Source organism: Acomys russatus, chromosome 21, assembly GCF_903995435.1.
Source record: "Acomys russatus chromosome 21, mAcoRus1.1, whole genome shotgun sequence".
Lineage (NCBI taxonomy): Eukaryota > Metazoa > Chordata > Mammalia > Rodentia > Muridae > Acomys > Acomys russatus.
In genome coordinates, this window is record NC_067157.1 from 27,626,814 (window position 1) to 27,647,241 (window position 20,428).

Sequence of the window (20,428 nt, forward strand, 5' to 3'; positions counted from 1 at the left end):
CCAGAGTCCTGGGCAGGACCGGGTCCAGGTTCCCACCAGCCCTTTCTGTTCCGCACCGCTAGTGCACGAGGGAAACTTCCACAGGAAAATCGAGCAACTTCTAAGTACATGTTGCTAAACAACACTCATAGGGTTCCAAATCACACTAGAAACTCCTTTCCAAAGACTAGCCCACTCACACAAAATGTTGCAGACACAGCAGAGCTTTGGGTAGTAAAACTTACAATACTGGTTTAACTTAATGAGTAACTTTTGACTTGTTACATGAATATTATCAAACGGGGGAGTTTAAGGAAGTCTTGCTAAACTCAGTTCAATTCAACTCATTTCCATCTGTTTTCTAACCCATCCGAAGCCCAGGTTAAGAGCTGGCAGAAAAAAAAAATTAATGAGCCTCCCCCTTATCCTGTTGGAGCTCTTAGTCGTGTGTGTGTGTGTGTGTGTGTGTGTGTGTGTGTGTGTGTGTGTGTGTGTGCGCGCACGCATGCGTGTTAGATGATGTAACTGCCTGCAAATGCATACTAAAGCATGAAACAAATGAACAAAAATACGCCCGAGAAATGCTTAAAACTGGAACTGTTTAATCAGGTAAGGAGGAATTGGGAAAATGCCCATGAAACAGGCAGTGTTGTTGCACTCACTCAGCGGCTGACTGCTGGGTCCCACTGTCTCAGGTAGTGTGGCAGACGTGCAGATAAACACGCCAGTGAAGCTCTGTGGCCTGATGAACTCAGTGGAGAAACACGGGACTATGTCACCACAAGTGCCAGATCTCTCTTGTGTCTCAGCACACACCCTTTATTCTTTTCAGCAGGCTTGATTTGTGTAGTTTTAGAAGCCTTGTAAGAACAGTGAAAGTCACAAGGCACACTGGAATGGATAGTGCTGAGCATCTCCACACCTTCAGCCCTCCCACACTCATAACCACCCCATTGTTCACCTGTCCAATCAGAATGGGGCATTTGTCATTCTCTGTGACGCTCCAGTGGACGTGATGATTAGCCAAAGCCTGTAACCTGCTTCACCACTCGCTCCTGCCATTGCACATTGCGTGCGAACATAGAATACCCAATATCCAACATGATCACACATATACTACAGAATACCTTCACCATCACACCCACTAAGTGTCATCCTAGCCCGGATGCCATGTAATTGGAAACAGAATGCAGCACTTTCAGATGGACATTTTCCCTGATTTATGCACACCTAAGGGTTCTCTCCACCCTCTCATGGCTTGGTAGCTCATTACTTCTTAGTTCTGAGTAATGGTCTACTGTCTTCACACATCACAGTTGATTTATCTATGTATCAATGAGGGAAGTCTTGATTGCTCACAAATTTTAATATTGTGAAGAAATTGACTATAGATTTCCCATTCGGGTTTTTGTGTAGATGTAGTTTTCAATTCATTTGAGTAAACATCAAGGAGCACAATTGCTGGAGCATTTTTTTCTATGCGTATGTTTAGTTGTGGAAGACAGTCCCCATGTCTTCTGAACTGGGTATAATAGTTTGCATTCCCAGCAGCATTAGATGGAGTTTCTGCCCTGTTCCAGCCATTCCTTCTGGATGTTGGTACTGTTAGATTTTGGAGATTAGGGCCATTCCAGAGGCAGGATATCTTGTACAGCTTTTTACATGGATGCTGGGGATGCTGCCAGATCTTCATGGCAGAGTGGTAGGCACCTTACCCACTTAGCCATCTCCCCAACCTGCCTTTTTGTTGAGTTTTAAAGGTTCTTGTATATTGTGAGTAATAGCTTTTTATTCTATGGCTTACTTTTTCTTAAAGGTGCAGGAGTTTTTTGTTCTAATGTAGTCTGGCTTGGTTTTTTTGTTTGTTTGTTTGTTTATTTGTTCCCATGGATGTATATTTGGCATTTTAGCCCAGAAGTCATCACCATCACCCAAGGATGTCTATTTTTTCTCTTGTCTTATCTTCTATGAACATTCTAGTTTTTCATTTTACACTTATCCATTTGTACTTAATTTCAATGCTAATCCATAAAATTAATCTTATGTTTTATATGCTTTTTTAGATTTTTCAGAAATTATAAAAATAGTGCATAAGATTTCCTTACTGTCTTATGTTGCAATGGTATATCTGATGGGCTGTTTGAAAGAAACATAACTTTATTCCAGTTTTCTTAGTTTCTACTTAGCATTTTACCCTTCCAAGACCTCTTCCACAGTACCCTGTTTCATGTAGGAATCAAATCCTTTTAGTTATTGTAACTAACAGTTTGTAGGTCATCACAGTGCTTGAAAATCCAAACGTGTGTAGAAACATGAAACCATAAGCAGAGGGATAGAGGACTCGAGTATCCAATAGTAGGCTACACAGACACTGCCCAAGCAAGGAGTCCTGTGATTGGACCAGCCTGATCCATGCAATGACCATGATTTCCTCTTCTCCTCGTGGGATTTACCTGGACTGGGGCCCACTGTAATCACATTGCTGTTGGCTCGAGGTCCAGTCTGAGCACTGGGATTCTCATGAGTGTGCCAGATGATTCTGACATCAGCTAATGTTGATATCCACTATGCTCCCAGAGTTGCCTCTCAGCTAAAGTTTCCATTCCTCCAACACCTAAAGATACACGCACTTTCCCTATGCATAGACACCTGCCCTTTTACCTTGAAGCACTTACATATTTTGCTCTCATTTTAAAAAGAGAAATCTATTTTCTTGATATTCCTGGCTAAAAAGATCAGTGTTAGAGCAGCTACAGACATGTAGACAGGTTCAAAATCAGCACCAACTTTCTTTAAAACTGTATTAAAATGAGGCAACACTTATATTAAGTTACTTTCTTTAATAACTGCTTCCCACATCTTTTATAATCTGTAAGAAGACAGTGCTGGCCAGGTGGTGATAGCACACGCCTTTAATCCCAGCACTTAGGAGGCAGAGGCAGGCAGATCGCTGTGAGTTCGAGGCCAGCCTGGTCTACAAAGTGAGTCCAGGATAGCCAAGGCTACACAGAGAAACCCTGTCAGGAAAAACAAAAACAAAACAAAAACAAAAAACAAAAAACAAAAACAAAACAAAACAAAACAAAGAAGACAGTGCTGTAAACAGCCTGAGTATAAAATTTTAGCTTCGTTGGCTTTGTCTTCTACTGTCTGTTGAGAATCAAGCTTAATGAAGAGGAAGAGCTTACAGAGTATCAGGGACTAGTTTTCTCAACATTTAAGCCAGCAGTGTTCAAAAGTTCAAGTTTCTAGCACTGCCTTTTACTTTTTCCTCCTGTGTTTTTAAGGGAGTGGAGGACGTGTAGCAAACCATGTTGGTGGATTTACACCTTCGAAAACTGACAACAGGACATATTTAGAAAGGCGTACCCTTAGAAATGCCGCCCTCATCACTTCACAGGGCCGGGTGGCAGCTTCCTGTCTCTTTCCTTGTGTGATGTTGGTCCAACAGCTTGCCTTGGGAATGAGTCACTGACACTTAGATGTACAGCACAGGTAGTGACTGAAGATGACCCTTGAAAATATCACGTAAATGATTAAATCTGAAATTTAATTATAGCAAGAACCCATATGAGTCTGCAGATGCATAGGTGGATGGCATTTCAGCAATGCTGCCTATTAGGTGGTTAGATTTGCTCCATTAGATTCTTATTTTAACACACAGAAACCTGTAATGAAAGGCGCTACTTATATCCAACCAAGAAAATTATGTGCAGCTTTTAAGGAGCATAGCAAGACCCTGCTCGAACTACCGCAGGGAAGCAAACTACTCAGAAGAAAATTAATGTCTGCATAGTGGCCAGGCATGCTGTCTGTATATAAATACTCTAAAATAAACCAACAAAAACCAAAAACCGGGGGGAAAAATAATGTAGTTGAGGGAGCCTAATATTTTCAAAAGATAATCAAAGGTAAAGAAATGTGTTGGTGCATAAGGCATTTTTATAAAGGAAACACTGGAAAGATTGCAGTGTACGGGCAGGGGATACAGAAGCAAGAGAATCAAAAGAGGACAAAAGCGAGATTGCGTAATTATAATACAATGAGTAAAAGGCATTAGCCAAATAGCCAAAGGATAAGGCAGCTGGAAAGATGGAGGATGACTAAGGGGTATGAATGACAATTTCCCAAAAACAGAGGAACACCCAGACTGAATCCAGCAGGCAACTCCTATCAGCCAGTATTTAGCATCCATCACCACTAGTGGTGCCAACAGCCCGACCTGGTGAGCTTGTTCTGTGTGAGTTTCGCTCCTGCAGTTTATCTGGTAGGAATGATGATGCCAGCACCCAGGAATAAATGAAGGCAAGACACACTCCTAGTGCTCAGAGACAGAGATGATCCCAAGTGATACCTCTGCCAGTGTCCACTGCTCTAGGTGACAGAGCATTTGTAGAAGACTTTCCTTATGGGGTCATTCTGACCAGATGCTGACTTGGCTTTAGTATAGTGGGACACGATTTAAAATATCTATATCCAGGTGATGTTCTGATGTGGACTTTGAAGTGTGTTAATTTATCAAACGCTTATAAGTACACTTAATGTACAACCATGGCCTCTTCCTACTTTGGTTGCTTTGCCTTTTCGTATATTTTTCATATACACCTGGATATTAGCTAGATATGCAATAACCCTAGGCGCAGACAGAAAAGATCAAAGACAATAAATCTGTGGGTCCCGCCGCACCCCACCTCAGTTCCCTATATGTTGCTTTAAGTTAGACCAGTTAAGCTCCCCATATTTCACTTCCATTTCGTAGAAAGGGGACCCATGTTCTGATGTATCTCTCACAGAAGGAAGGTAGTTGGGATGGAAGTGTTTGTAAGCTCTTGTAAGCCTGCACAGAATACAGGGTCTGGCACAGGCTATCTGTATAACCTGTCCTTTGGCATGTTAATCCACCCAACCCAGTGAGTGTCTTGGTGCCGGGAAGAAGAAGGTATTGTATATGCCAAAGAGATTCATCCTAATAAGCCCTAAACTGGGGTTGAGGACGCCACATATCCACCCTGGTTCTCCATCCTGGAGTCTCATGTGTCATCATAACTTTGAGTTACCGAGAGGCCAGGAGATAGACTGTGGTAGCCCTGCGAATGGAGGTCCTCTTGCCTGGCTCTCCTGCCAAGTCCTCAGCTGCAGTTTATAAGTAGCAGCCTCATGTGAGCTATGAGAAATGCCCAGAAACCTGTTCTGCCATCCACACTCCCTGGCAAGCATAGCACCAGGCATATGGTCAGTCTGAATGACATTGGGACTCCTCCAGTAGGCTTTAGCACTTCAGGAGGGTGGCTGGCCTCATCGTTTTTATATCAGCCCATGATCCAACATTTTAGACCTCATCCAGTTTGCCAGAGACCATGACTGGTTTGCTCAGGAATAAACGAAGCGAGACAGAATCCTAGCACCCAAAAGTAGAAATTAGACAGATACGGGAAATTGTCTAACAACACCAACATGTTTTGTAAGGAAAATTGTCTATTAAGCCACATTCAGGGACTATATTAAGTTAGGCACCATACCAAAGAGACATACAAGAAGATGAACACAACAGACCAAAATCTGCCCTCATACTGCTTACATTTTAGAGGACAGAAGCCACGAAGTAGACAAGTCAGCTATTTATTTGTTATAATAAACGTGATTCTAAAATATGCTGTGCCATGGAGGAAACATTTGTCTGCACTGAATGTGTAGACCAAGTTAAGAACCTTGTCAATAGCTGTGCTAAGAAGAGGAAAATGAGAGGGGAGGATAAATGAAGGTCAAGGCTCTGAGAGTATTAAGGTGAAGCTCATTCCAGGGAAGAGACAGTAAGAAACAAGGGGCTACAAAGAAGAGAAATGCTTGGCTTATGTGATGCACTGAAAGGGAGCCAGGAGGATTCATTTCACGAGGCCTTAGTGATGATTTTGCAAATATGTTTCTAGTCCAAGTGTGACGCTGGAATGCTGGCATAATGAAGTCTCTTACATAATACCCCATAAACGCTGCAAGTCAGAAAAGGAACACAATGGATAGGTTCTTGGTCATCTAAATACGAGAGAGAGTATGCTGGCTAACATTTTTAAGGAATAGCTGTATTAAATTCTTCAGGATTACCGCACATGATTGTGTGACTATATTGGTAATATAGAAACGGCGTTGTTAAGGCAAAAAAGTAAACTGTAAGTCCAACAATATATTTTTGTATAGTAGAATATCCTGGATGTGGTGGATTCATTTATTCATAAGTTATTATAGGATGGCTATATTACAGATCGATTCTATTATGGTGTCCAATGACATGTAAACATAGGAGTGACAGTGGAATGTAGAATCAGGATACAGTTTAGACTACAGAAAGTTAATTTCAGGTTGTCGATATCTTAAATAGTTTACTTTAGTTAGCAATAAAAAGTAACATTAAATAAATGTGTGTGTGTGCAAGGATGTGTTTGTGTTGCGTGTGCATGTGTAAAGTTACTTGACCTATCTAAGCCTTGACTATAAATAGCTACAGAGACTTTATTTGAAAGAATCACTGGACACACTTATAACAGTTACTATGGAAGCAGGTAATTGAGATACTTAGAAATTTTGTGCATAGCTGGCTTCCAAAAATAATTGTTCAAAATCCACAAGGAAAACAACCCCCCCAATTATTAATATTTCAGAAGAATAAATCAAAGAGTTGAGTACATTTGTTAGCATCCTCTGGGTCATTGCTGCCTGATACAAACAGGAGTTTTAAGTGGTTCTGATGGATTCTTCCCTTTTTATCCTTGTGATGTTAACACTTGCAAATTTAAAAACTGGCAAGTAACAGTAGTTGAATTTCAGATTCCACCATGAATTAAACCTGTTGCTGCCCCCTCCTAGGGTGGGGCTTGGGGAGGAGAGCCAGAGGGAGAGTTGGAGGGACAAAATATAGAGCAATTCTTGTGGCATCTTTTGTCATGTTTTGTGCTGGCCAAGCAAACATTTGCTGTTTAAAACCCACTTGCAAATATACGTACATACATATATACATATTATATATCATATATTATATATCATATATATTATATATGTTATATATTATATAATAATATATACATAGAAAGAGAGAGAGAAAGATCCCAGTGGGGTCGCACATGCCTGTAATCCCAGCCTCAGGGAGTCAGAGGCAAGCAGATCTCTGAATTCATAGACAATCTAGTCCTCAAAGGGAGTCCAGGACAGCCAAGACTACAAAGATAAACCATGTCTCAAAAAGACCCCCAAAATATAAATAAATAAATAAAAATTTAAAAAAATATAAAAAATATTAATTCTCTGGTCATTCCTAAAATGAAGGCACTCTGGTACAAGAGTCAATGTTCCTACTGCTGTGACCCCTTAATACAATTCCTCTTGTTGTGGTGACCCCCCTAACCATAAAATTATTTTCGTTGCTACTTTATAACTGTAATTTTGCTACTCTTAAATCCTAATGTAAATATATGATATTCAGGATTGTCTTAGGAGATCCTGTGAAAAAATTGCTTTAACCCTCAGAGAGCTCATTTAGCCCACTTCACAAAGGGTCGTGACCCACAGGTTGAGTACCACTGCTGTAGAGTGCTAAAACCATGCAAACATGAACACCGTGGACTATCACACAGGGGCACACTTGGGTTGGCTCAATGTCAGTTGCCGCGGCCTGCCAGGGTTCGACTAACGCTCAGGAGGAGAATTTTCCTGTATGGAGACAGAACACTAGACACGAAGAAGGGGGCAAGTCTGCATTCTGATCAAACCCCATTTATTGAAATTTTTACAGAGTTTATATAGGCACAGAGGCATGGGTATTTGCATAAGCAAGGGTTGCTATGGATACCTAACTCTGGGATGCTCCAGCAGGTAGGTATCTTCTTTACAGCTGCTAATTGCAGGAGAGAAATTCCAGGAAAGTCGTGAAGGATCTGGTTAGTCAGGAAAAAGCTCCCGGAACTGCTGCTTGCAGGCAGCTGGCCTTTAATCTGATCTTATCAGTAGTTCCACCGGAAAAGGAGCAGCTCGGGGGTCTGGAATGACCAGCCCCCACAATAAACCATAACAGGTGTCTAACTGCTGATCTACGACAAGGTCAGCTAGTTTCTGGCGAATGGCAGACTTCTGGAGAAATAGGAACCTAGGTTCTGACAAGATGGCTGAACACTAGCCATGTAGCCCATCCCCAACAGTCAGTAGCTAGATTACTAGCATCTTTTGAACAAAAGAGAGGTCCTATTAGATAGAGAAAAAGAGCTTGTCCCCATGCCATTGTGCTCAAAACCTTGTGTCTTGTTAAAGAAATATTCAGCATCATCCACTCTGTATTTGACATGCTATGTCTGCCTTGAACACTTCAAATCCATCCCATGACATCAAAGGCATTTCCCATGTGAACAAAGGCCAGTATATTTTAGGCTACGTGTTGGAAGGAGAGCTGTTTGGGAGCTTCTGTTTAATTCTGTTGACCATACTGTATGACTCTGTGATTAGCAACCCTATTTCTGGTGATGTCATATGTGAAAGCAAGCATTAATCCTGCTTTCATGTTTTACTGGCATCGTTGGCATGTTGCAAAACAGGCATTTACCACTGAACAGCGGACAACTCCCCACCCCCATGATTTCTTACCATATTGATCTATACTGAATCCATAGAATCAAGCTTATTGAGACAGACGGCCAGTTCCTCCCTCAAGAAGTCCTTCCTGTGCGTCACATGGTTTTAGAAAACAAAAACAGACAAAACTTCAGCACGTGGAGGCTGCAAATCCCATTAAAGACTTTTGGCATTAGATTCTTAAAGATACTTCAAAATAATTGTTTTAACGCGTTTGTGTCACCACACATAGCAGAGACTTTAATAGGACCAAATACAGCTTCTGATTTCCACTTAATGGAAAAAGTAATAAAGTTTAATTGTACACTTGAGCACAGGGTGTCATTGACAGTACATCTAATCAATAATTCATTGATTGCCTTTGGCTCAAAGTAAAATTTGAAAGAAAATGTAGCTAGAGGGGGCTTAGCTCCAACTTCACCATCCCTATTAATTATGCTTTCCCTAAATTTGGATCATTAGGCAACCAAAGTGACAGCAGATGGCGAGCAAACAGGACAAGATGCTGAGAGGACCAACACAAGAGCAAAATCCTTAGAGGAATTCATTAAAGAGCTTGTCCGGGATGCTGAAGGTATTCAAAAAATCATATTTTAACTTTTATTTTTTCTCTTAAAGAAAAAAACAATTAAAAGAAGGGATTGCCTGGGACTGGAATTCTGCCTGCCTGCAAGGAGGTGTCATTTCTAAATTCAAGTCAGAGATTTAAAAATATTTCGGTTGAAATATTCAGGGTCAGGATTAGCCGAAATCTACAGCCTACAGCATTAAGTGAGCAATGGCCGTTGGTGAAGCCGAATGATTGTGGGTGTAGAAGAGGAGTAAATTCAAGAATGTTCACATGACTCATTGAAAGACCTTTGCTTTGCTATTTTTTTTAATCAGAGCCATTTAAACTTTGTTAACCTTCCCTTTTAAAAAGTTATTTTCATCATTCCATTTGGTACGTGAGCACCGCTCTTTCGTTCCTCAAATGGTCCTTCAAGTACTTGGTGTGGGTTGTGAAAGAACATCTGTTGCTTGGCATTTGGCTCCACAGGTTCAGCAGAGGCTCCGTGGCGCTCAGTCCACAGTTCCCTAGGAATTAGTTCTTGGCATCTCCTAGTGTGACTGAGAATTAAAGTGGAAGCCACTTCTTTGGGCAAAAGCCCAGACTAAGAAACCCTGAGCTCTTGTCTCTTTAAATAAACATTAAATATTCATGCATGCTCAGAAGGGTCAAAGAGTGGCTTTTTTTTTTTTTTTTTTTTTTTTTTTTTTTTTTTGTCTTTAAAATGTTAAACATCTTTACTGTTCTACGACACTGTGGAATTTTGCTATATTGCTTCATACTATAGAAGAATACAGGGGATGTGAGCTAAACTTCAAGGTAAATCCTGACTGGTGGGCCAGCATCAATTCTCTGAAACAGAACAAGTTACTTCCTCCAGCAAAATATCTCAGTTAACTCCCAGTGTTGCACGCTCTGGTCCATGCTACTGTTGTGTTCTCCCCGGCGTTATCTTCCACTGGTGCTGTTTGAAAATGCCCCTAAACAACAAGTGTGTGACAGAGAGCCACTCTCCTCTAGCCGTGAGGATCTCTGGAGGTAACTTTCCCCATCTTCTGTCTGAAGTCTTAAACACTCAACACCCAACAGCCTCCTGGAGACTCATTTTAATCATTTTAGCTTTGCCTTATGGGTCAGTCCTTGGTGTTCTTGTACAAGACTCAGATTAGATTCTCAGCACTTATATCAAGCAGCTCAAAAACGTCCTGAAGCTCCAGGTCCAGAGATGCAGTGCCCTCTGCTGTCTTGGAACAGTACCTGCAAACACAGGGTATACATATAAACAAACACTCAAGGAACATGTAAATGAAATAAAATAAATATTTTTTAAAATAGCAGTTTGTTTGCAAACAAGGTTAATGTGGCTTAGTGGGCACCAGGTTCATCACAGCGTACTTTCTTCTTTGCAATCTTTGCAATAAGTCCTTCGCCCCCATTCCACAGAGAGAGATGTAGCTGCTGGTTTGGTCAACATAGGCATTTTGTTTGTTTGTTTGCTTGTTTGTTCGTTTTTCTGGGTACCATCTTAGAGTTTGTATACAACACGACGTCACCATTAGGACCAGTGTAAAGATAATACGCAACCACATCTGTGGGTCTGTACACCAGGTGAAAAAGCATTGCCCGTCACCAGAGATAGCTCTCATTCTCTGCGTTATGCTTTAGTCAGATGATCTGAATACATGCATCTGTTCAGCTAATGCACCATTCTCAAATTCATGTAAGGTGTCATGTGGGAAAGCTGTATCTGAGGAAATCAGATCACGGCTCACTTCTGCCAGCAGACACTATTTGGTGGAATTAATGCAATTCTTACAATTAAGTAAAAGTTCAAATTTGCATATGCTATACCAGAAATATGCTAGATTCTGCCTGAGATGTTCCAGGGGATGTGCTACAACACACTTAACAGTTTAAGGAAGAGGAGAGAAAGGAAAAAGAGATGAGGAGGGAAGACAATACAGAGCCAGGAAGGTAAAGACGGAAAGGAAGTTCCTAAAGATTAAATAGGTCATACTACATAGTCACACTTTTTCCCCTGCACTGAAACTTCAGCAATGGCCTAATCAGAGGTACTTCTGTATTTTATTAGTGGCAGTAAAATTGCTGTGGGAAAAAATGAGTGCTACAGCCTGGCATTGGTCTGTTTCACTTTTGTTTAGATAGATTAAATCCTCATCTATAATAATGTCATCCATTTTGAGGCATGGCCTCTTCATAGATAGTCAGCATCTCTCCAACCTCGGTGTATTTTTATATCTACTGTAATTGTATGTCTACTAGGCCATGACTCTTGACCAGATCATGCGTGAACTACATTTTATTCCCTGAGTTAGAATTAATGGAGGACAGAGATCAACCCCATTAGTGTTTATGTCTTGACTTATGGCAGGTTAAATTAATACTACACATCTTCCTTGTCTGTTTCTCAGGACAGACTAACAAATTTCATTCTTGACAAACTTACTCCTGAAAGGTTTTTTTTTTTTTTTTTTACATTTAATATGGAGAACATATTTGCTTCCTGCAGGGAGCTGGTTTATTTTGTTTTACGGGTGCTACCTACTTCTCTAAGAAAGGCCCGTCTATTCTCGGCTGTGCGTCAGCTGCTTTCACGATTTGAAGCTGATTAAAGATATTCAGAGGAAACAGTATGATATGCCTTTCTGTCCAGAAACGTTTCCCCCATTCTCATTTTTTCTTTTTCTCTTATCTCTTTTTATGTTGATTTTTATCTTGTCTTTAAAATGCTTTAACTACTGTAAAAACCCTCTTCTGAAACAAGTATTGGAATAAGTAAAGTCAATTCAAGTAACATGTTTTACAATTATTTTCAACTCTGTAGGGAATATATTGAAAGGGACACTAGGAAACTGGGAATAAAGGGTTAATTAACCTGTTGATCTTTAGTTTAAAATCTGATGCCATCTATGCAAGCAGTAGAAGGATAAAACCTTCTCTGCCCAACTTTCTTTCTCATTGCTGGGGAATGAGTTGAGGGCCTAGTGCATGCTGGGCAATTTTCTACCCCTGATCTCTGTTCCCAGCCCCTTGTTATTTTCTTACGGGCATTTTTGGGTGCCCCATTAATTTCCTTAGCTTTCCATATGCCACTTTAATTGATAGGAAGTGACATATGCTCTCCAAAGGATGCAATTGAGGTCTGTGCTTCCTCACTTTCTCTCTCTGGTCCCTCTTTTCCTACCAAATTCTTCTCTGAAGAGATGTATCTTTGAGAACAGATTTAAGGAAATGGTAAGATCCCAGAAGTCCCATCTTTAAATTTTGCATTACGATTCTGGAAGGACAATATACATTCTGTCCTTAGCTATGACAATTCAGGAACAAGCGTTGGTTGCAGCAACTTTCTAACCAAACACAGTTATCAAGAAAGGGATTGATTTAGAAAGAGTGGATGAGACAAGCTCAGCTTCAGTGATCTTCAAACCACAGCAAGCATCAGTAGCCTCTTGAAGACTCAGTCAAACACCATATTCCAGATACCTGACTCCCAGACTTTTTGCCTCAGTCAATCTGTAGGGCCTAGGAATCTATATTTCTGGAGGACAGGGAGCTCCAGGCTTGTCCTGCTGCTACTGCATGGGGTGCCACACTTGAGAGGCATTTATTCAAAGCCCACCCTGGCTGCTGTATGGAGCAGATTTGGGAGCTCTGCCCATTGCAAATCTGAAAAATCTCTCTAATAAAGAAAGTTCAAAATGTATTACATTGTAAGAGAGGTCTTCAGATACACCTCTAACTGTTAGAAAATACCCCATGGGCAGGTCACAGTCTTCACTCTGTGGGTTTTCATGGGTAACATTGTGGAAATATATATTCTACAGACAAAGAGCTTGAGAAAATATCTCCCTTCAACTCACCAAATTAATGTCCCATAGAACACTCTTCAGAGAGCGTGAGGCTAAAATGAATGATTGAGCCATGTAAGTGTTTCAATTCACCAAGTTTTTAAACTTTTATTTGACAGAGACTACTCTTTCCAAATGAAATCTTGCCCAGAACACCAACCCATCAAGCAGTTTCTTGGCAGAACAGACATCACTCGTAGAGTACTTGAGGCACCTGGAGAATCCTAATAACCCAAAGAGAACAGCTAGAAACTCCATTTGCTGCATAGTAAGCACAGACTCCTGGGATGAACTTGACTGCCGAAGGCATCTTTCCAGCCCGATCTGTTTCTCTCCTCCCTAGACCAGAGAGAGCCCTTTCCCTCTTTTAAAACTTGAAGCTGAGACAGTTGTAGAAATGCAAGGGCTGGTCTGTGTTCAGTGAACTCACAAACAATAGTGTTTCCATTCCCAGGATTCTAAAACTGGATATGACTGGTCAACAATGCAAAAGGTCTTGTGCGTTCAGTGTCAGGGTGTTAAACCATGCGTGTCTGTTTTTAACCCTTACCTGAAGATTGTCTAACTCTATTCTTTCTATGCCCTCCATTTGAGGCTAGATGCACAATACTTTAATTACTATGTTCCTCAAAAAAAGTTTAGCATGGAGAACTGTGTCACATTTCCCTCTTCGTTGCTGCCTGTCATGGGACCTGCCTCTGGTTTTTGGTAGGATAACCCTAGAGATGGCAAGAAGACCAGATGTTGAGTGCCAGTTTTGCAGGTGACATTCTTGTTACTTAGTTTACAAAATTTGTCTCAACCCCTCACACACCCCTCCGTCCGCACCCCCACAGCTGTAAACGAAAAAGCTGTACAACTAAATGAAACATTAGGAAGTCAAGACAAGACTGCGGAGAGAAACCTGCAAGAGCTTCAGAAGGAGATCGATCAGATGCTGAACGAACTCAGAAGTAAAGATCTTCAAATGCAGAAGGAAGTTGCTGAGGATGAGCTGGTGTGAGTAGATGTCCTGGGGGCTTTTCATGTGATTGATTGAATGGCGTTACTAAGAGTTCCCTAAGTTTCTATCCCACAGGTGATCAGGACACAGCTTTCTTCTCTGGGGATGTTTGTTGCTTATTTATTTTTCATGTCTTCATTAGGTTCTACCTACTTTGCTTTAAAAATCAGTTAAAAGCATGTTCTGTCTATATATAGGATAATAAGTAAGAGCACTTTTGGTTGGACTGTTATCTTTTATAACTAAACCAATGGGCTTCTTTGTTAACTACTAGTATAGAAATGTTTGATCAATCAATAAGCGCAAAGGTCTGGAGATGTGACTTGGTTAGTAGGTGCTTGATTTACATGCACAGTGGCTGACTTTGATCCCCAGAACTGTAACTGGACTTGAGGACACATCTGCAATCCCAGCACTCTGAGATAGAGACAGGAGGATCTGAAGTTCATGGTCATCCTTGGCCACATATCAAATCCAAGGCCAACTTAGTATATATAAAACCCTGTCTTGTAGAAGGAAAAGGAGGGAGGGGAAAAGGGAGGGGAAGGGGGAGCAGAAGAAAAAGAAAAGTAGGAAAAAAGAGAAAAGGGAAAGGAGGAAGAAGAAGAGTAAGAGGAGGAGGACATGACTACCTACTTTGATAAATGATAAATAAAGTCACTCATTCAAGACCATCATTATTTTATCATTTTAGAAAATTCTGTTAGGTTACATCAAAGACTTTCCAGACTGCTGAGTTGTAAGAAAAAGTAGAGTAGTCAAAATTATGGCATGTGTTAACATGGCAAAACACGTGAGCATTCTCTCTACAATTACTAAGCAAACATGTCGCATTGTGATGGGACAGCTGGCATTTTGATGAGTTTGCTTTTGCATGTACAATGAAACAAATTTTTCTTTCATCAGCCCCACTATGACCATGGCATGAGACCCCTAAAAAATTAAAAATATAAGATTACTAGTAAATTTAACAGGTGTTTTTCCAATTTTTATTAAAATTTCTGCCACAATCAGATACCAATTTACCTTGACCTGGTGCATCGCGTATCCATTGGTATGTTTTCATGTATCTTTAACCTTTTCATGTTAACTTCTATCTCGTTGTAACATAGCTAATATAAGGAAGCCCTTATGATGAGCAGTGATGCCATTTTGTGTATGTGGGCCGGGGGTGTTTGCAGGGCAGCAGAAGGCCTTCTGAAGAGAGTGAAAAAGCTGTTTGGAGCACCCAGAGCCCGAAATGAAGAAACCGAAAAGGATCTCCAAGGGAAACTGGCCGCTTACAAGAGCAAGCTTGATGATGCTTGGGACCTACTGAGAGAAGCCACAGAGAAAACACACGATGCTAATCGCTTGTCTGCTGCCAACCAAAAAAACATGACCGTTTTGGAGGTAAGAACTGAGGCCCTTTTCATCACTGTTTTGGGAATGGGGAGCTGACTGGACCCATCCAGAATCTAGTACACTGACGTTGATATGTTAACAAAGGTGAATACTATAACTCTAAAAGGCCTTCTAAGACATAAAACTGTGATTGTGTGTGTGTGAGTGTGTGCGTGTGTGCGCGCGCGCGCGCGTGTGTGTGTGTGTGTGTGTGTGTGTGTGTGTGTGCATGTGTGCATGCTCCTGGGTACGTGGGTGCATGCGTGCATGCTTGTCTGTCTCTCTGCCTGACTGTGTATGTGCATGTCTGTCTGTCTGTCCTCTGTCTGTCTGTCTATCCATTTGTGTCTGTCTATGTGTCCTTAATGGTGATCTTCCATTGAGTCAGTCACACTTAGGTCACTCAAACAATAGATAGTTTATAATTACGATATGGAAGAAGCCCTTCCCTGAGAGACACGCAATCTTCCTGTCAATGGCAAATGTGCTACCACCTAGAAATCCAGACAGTATCAATGCATCCCCAGCTCTACAATGGGTACATTATAAGGGAACAGACACACAGGACTGCTAAGTCCCGGTCTCATACAGTTTTGCAATTCAACTTAATCCTCAAGCTGAGTCCTGACACCCAGTTGCCAGCAACCAGTGCAGTTCCCTCTCCTTGTGCGGAAGCTGAGCCTGTAAGAAATGAGAGAGATCAGAGCTTTGGAACCTGCACTCCCTTCCTCTCTGGAATGTATGTGTGGACAATGACATTTTCAAAGGGACTGATGTGACAGATTAGTCTGGTTTATTTTCCCTCTTTTTCCTCACAGAGAAGTCATGATTTATCAGAGTGCTGCTGCTAAGCTTAAAGTAAAAATAGATTATTTTCAGCATCTCCCTCCCTCCTTCCTACCTTCCCCCACGTCTTCCATCCTTCCATTGTTTTCAGTCTCTGTCTCTCTCTCTCTCTCTCTCTCTCTCTTTTTTTTTTTTTTTTTTTTTTTTTTTTTTTTGAGACAGGGTTTCTCTGTGTTAGCCTTGGCTGTCCTGGACTCACTTTGTAGACCAGGCTGGCCTTGAACTCACAGTGATCCACCTGCTTCTGCCTCCCAAGTCCTGGGATTAAAGGCATGTGCCACCATGCCCAGCCTCTGTCTTGATTGTAACATAGTTGATGCTTAGGTTCCCTGAGACTGTATTTAGTGTACACAATTGGTGTCTAAATGCCTTTCTCTCCATATACAACCCATCTCTAGCTGCTGGTTTCCCAGAAGATCTGAATGCTACTAAAAGCCCACAGCTCTGCTAATTTGGGATTTCATAGTCACCCAATCCTCCAGCATTGCACATGATCTCTAAAATGTTTGTTCAATGTCACTGACAGAGAATTAAACAACCACACATTTTAGCTTTTGTTCTTTTATTTGCCTGTTTCCCTTTGGGTCTAAGGAGAATAAATTAATAGAAAATTAGAGAAGACTTTCCCTCTTCTGGGATTTAGTCTTGTCACAGTGGTAGAAGACTGAAGATGAGGACTTTTGTTATAAGTCAAGTGTCTACTCTTAACCAATTTGGGGACCACAGACACACTAGCTATAGCCAAGAGAAAGCACTGTCTGGAGAGGCAGGAAATGCTAAGGCTGTCCTGTCATGGCCTCCAATATGGCACACCCAGCTCAACGATACCCAGTGCTCTAACTTACCCAGATTTACCTCTCCATTTTTTGCAAAAGTATAAGAAATTACAATCCCCCTGCATGGAAAGTATAATAAGTATTTGAGGAGTTTTTTTCAAGAAGAGTTATGGTGACACACAGAAGGGAGCCTTCAGCAGCTCCCACATCTCAGGAATCCTGGGAGATACTGAGAGCCCATGTGGTCAACCCTGGAGTTCTAAGTCATCTTTTTTGTATCTTTATTTCATATGCTGTGATTAACTAAAGGCTTATTTAAATACCTGATGGATAAAATAGGTGAATTAAGTAAGTTATCATGAACAAAGTATGGGTTATTTAAATTGGTAGGGCTACAAAGACTGGTGCCAGACTAGCCTTTAAAAATTCCTGGGGCCATGAGATGGCTCAGTGGGTAAGAGCCCTTACCTGTAAGCCTGATGAACTGAGCTTAGTTCCCAGAGCTCCATAAGAGTGGAAGGAGAGGACTGACTCCTACAGGTTGTCTTCTGTTCTTCACATGCACATTTACACACATATACACACATGTACACACACACATACACATGTACACATACACACAGACACATACATACCCACAGAGAAACACAGGTACATACACACACACACAGAGAAACACACACACACACACACACACACACACACACACACACACACACACAGAAAAACACTGAGAGAAACACATAGACACACATATAGACAGACACACACACAGAGTACTGGTGGTGGCTGAATTAGAAAGGCCTTTCTAGCAATGGAGAGAAAACAGGGTAGGGCATGGGCACTGATGAATTGAAAGAGATCACATAAGCAATTAAGCAAGGCAAAGGATGCACACGGAACCCTCTGCCCCAACGGCTCCTCTTAGAACTTGACTGAGGCGAGAAAGGCAACATAAAGGTGGGCAGGGAGATGGCTTTGCACGTTCCTAGAAAAGCTAACTGATACACAGCAGCAGAAGAGAAGGGCACTGTTCATCCAGTGGGGCTCTGAGAGGATGAGGAGCTAATTAATTAGAAGGGGAAGGTGGAAATAGAATGAGCTTTGATATCTAAGCAGAATGAGTTAACTATTATACCTATGGCACACCTTCTATTTTTAGGGTTTCATGAATGTATACATTGTGTTCTGTCAAATTCACCACCCATTCTCTCCTACACACACCCACTTTCCCATCCCAACTTCATGTGTGTCTCTCTCTCTCTTTTTTAACCCAGCATGTCCACTTAGAGCCACCAATATATGCATAGATATGGGGCATCCACTGGAGTAGAGTAACCTACCATTCCTAAAGAAAATTGCATTCCTAAAGAAAACTGATTTTTCTCTGCTCCCAGGGAAGCCATTAGTTGTCAATATTTCCTTAGGGGTGTGGCTTCATGAGCTCTACCCCATCCCTAACTTAATTTTAAAGAATTACTTCCCCTCGGTGGGGAGGCCTGGTGGCACTCAAAGAAAGAATAAGCAGGCTACCAAGATGAGACTTGATAGCCTATGACCATACAGTGGGGGAAGAGGTCCCCCTTAGTCATAGACCTAGGGGAGGGAAATAGGGCGAAAGCAGGAGGGAGGGAGGAACAGGAGGATACAAGTGATGGGGTAACAATTGAGATGTAATCTGAATAAATTAATAAGAAAAAAGAAGAAAAGAATTACATCTCTCATTACAGGCCTTCCTTTTTTGTTTCGTAAACACTCTGAGCTTCCTGTCGTAGGTATCTTACATCCTACATCAATCTTTATCCATTCCTTTTTATTTATTTTTATAACACTAATCTCATGATTACCTAAAATGACACACTGGCTTATTTCTTCCTTCTGGGTTACTAATCTCAAGGTTGCTTCAACAGAGCAATTACTAAATAAAGAATTGATGAGGAAAAAGTTATTTAGGTTCCGACTATCACAGATCTCTCTCCATGGCCCACTCACTCCATTGCTTGTGGTCTAAGGTGAGACCGAGAGCATCATGGAAGGTTATAGTAGAGGAAGGATGGTCACCTTATGGTGGCCAGGAAGGAAGGAAGAAGGATAAAGAGAAGGGAGGAGAGAGAGAGAGAGAGAGACCATCCACTAAATGTTTCACTTTCTTGCATTTAGTGATACAGTTGGCCTTAGTTGAACATTTAAGATCCATACCATAATACTTTTCCAGAGTAGTAGTGAGAAATATATCTTCAATCTTATTGTATCCTCAGACCCTAAGTGGTGTTGGTCACAAATACAAAAATACTTTCATTAATCAATAGAAAAGATGTCATAATGCAAATCAGTGCTTCCTCTGCTTTCCCTGGAGCTCCGGATCTCCATAGTTCCTTGTATCAAAGCTGGAGCCTGTCATCTCATCTGAAAGGCAGCCCCCTTTAAAACTTCTTTCCCTTTCTGGCCCATCATTTGCTTTAGTGTGATAAAGAGCACAATGACCCTTACATTGCAGTTGGCTTTCTAAACTGACCCGGTTAGAACTTTAAACACCCCTTCTCTAGTTTATTAAAACCAAAGTACATTTAGCTCTTTGCTTAACACATTCATGGAAATATCTCTTCCTCCCATTGGCATAATATTTTAAATGACCTTAGTGCATTAATACAAAGAAGCCACAATGAAGAGGGCACTTTGAATTTCTGTGTGCACTGTACCTTTACATAACTTTATACAAGAGCTAGGGGCTGAATGACTGTTACATAAAAAAAAAAGAAAAAGAAAAAGAAAAAAAATTCAGACCCTTGGAAGCAAAGATGTGGCTAGAAGTTAGGGACACTGGAACATCTTCTGCATTTGCTGTTAAGAAAAAGGCGATGACAAATCAAACACTCCACCGAATCTTCTAGAACGCCTCAATCAGCTGCGTCACAACACAAGCCTCAAGCTTCACTTTCACTCATTTAAAACTATTCATCGGGGATGTTCATAGAGGCACTAGAGAGATGGTTTCTATGGGATTCACACTGTAGTGAAGACTATATTCATGGCACCAACTAGCAAGTATATGAGATGGTTGGAAGCCCGGACATGTGAGATAACATGCACAGTAATGGCTGGTTGTATATGCGTGACCTGCAATCTGCATTATGATCCTTCATGATGTATTTTATGCACAGTCCATCACTATACACAGTTCAGTAGGCTGTGTCTTGTCGGTGGCCCCTGTATCTGTGATGTGTTTATTTCTTGGGTGTCCATTAACTAGCCTGTGTTTCCTAGAACACACCTCCAAAAATAAAACTAAAAAGATAGACCAATCTATACATTTTTTTAAAAAGCAGTCATTTCTCTTTATAATTGGTGAACACTCCATAGAATCAAATTCAATAGAACCTTAGTGGGTGACTCGGTTGATAAAGCACCTCCA

General features: G+C 41.2%; 1 protein-coding gene across 1 annotated transcript in view; it reads left to right on the plus strand.

Moving 5' to 3' along the window:
• Lama2 (laminin subunit alpha 2) overlaps positions 1-20,428 on the plus strand; it is a 570,793-nt gene that overhangs the window by 440,483 nt on the left and 109,882 nt on the right. The window contains 3 exon segments of the mRNA XM_051164111.1: positions 9,052-9,163; positions 13,845-14,007; positions 15,193-15,403. Coding sequence (XP_051020068.1) covers positions 9,052-9,163; positions 13,845-14,007; positions 15,193-15,403 — 486 coding nt within the window.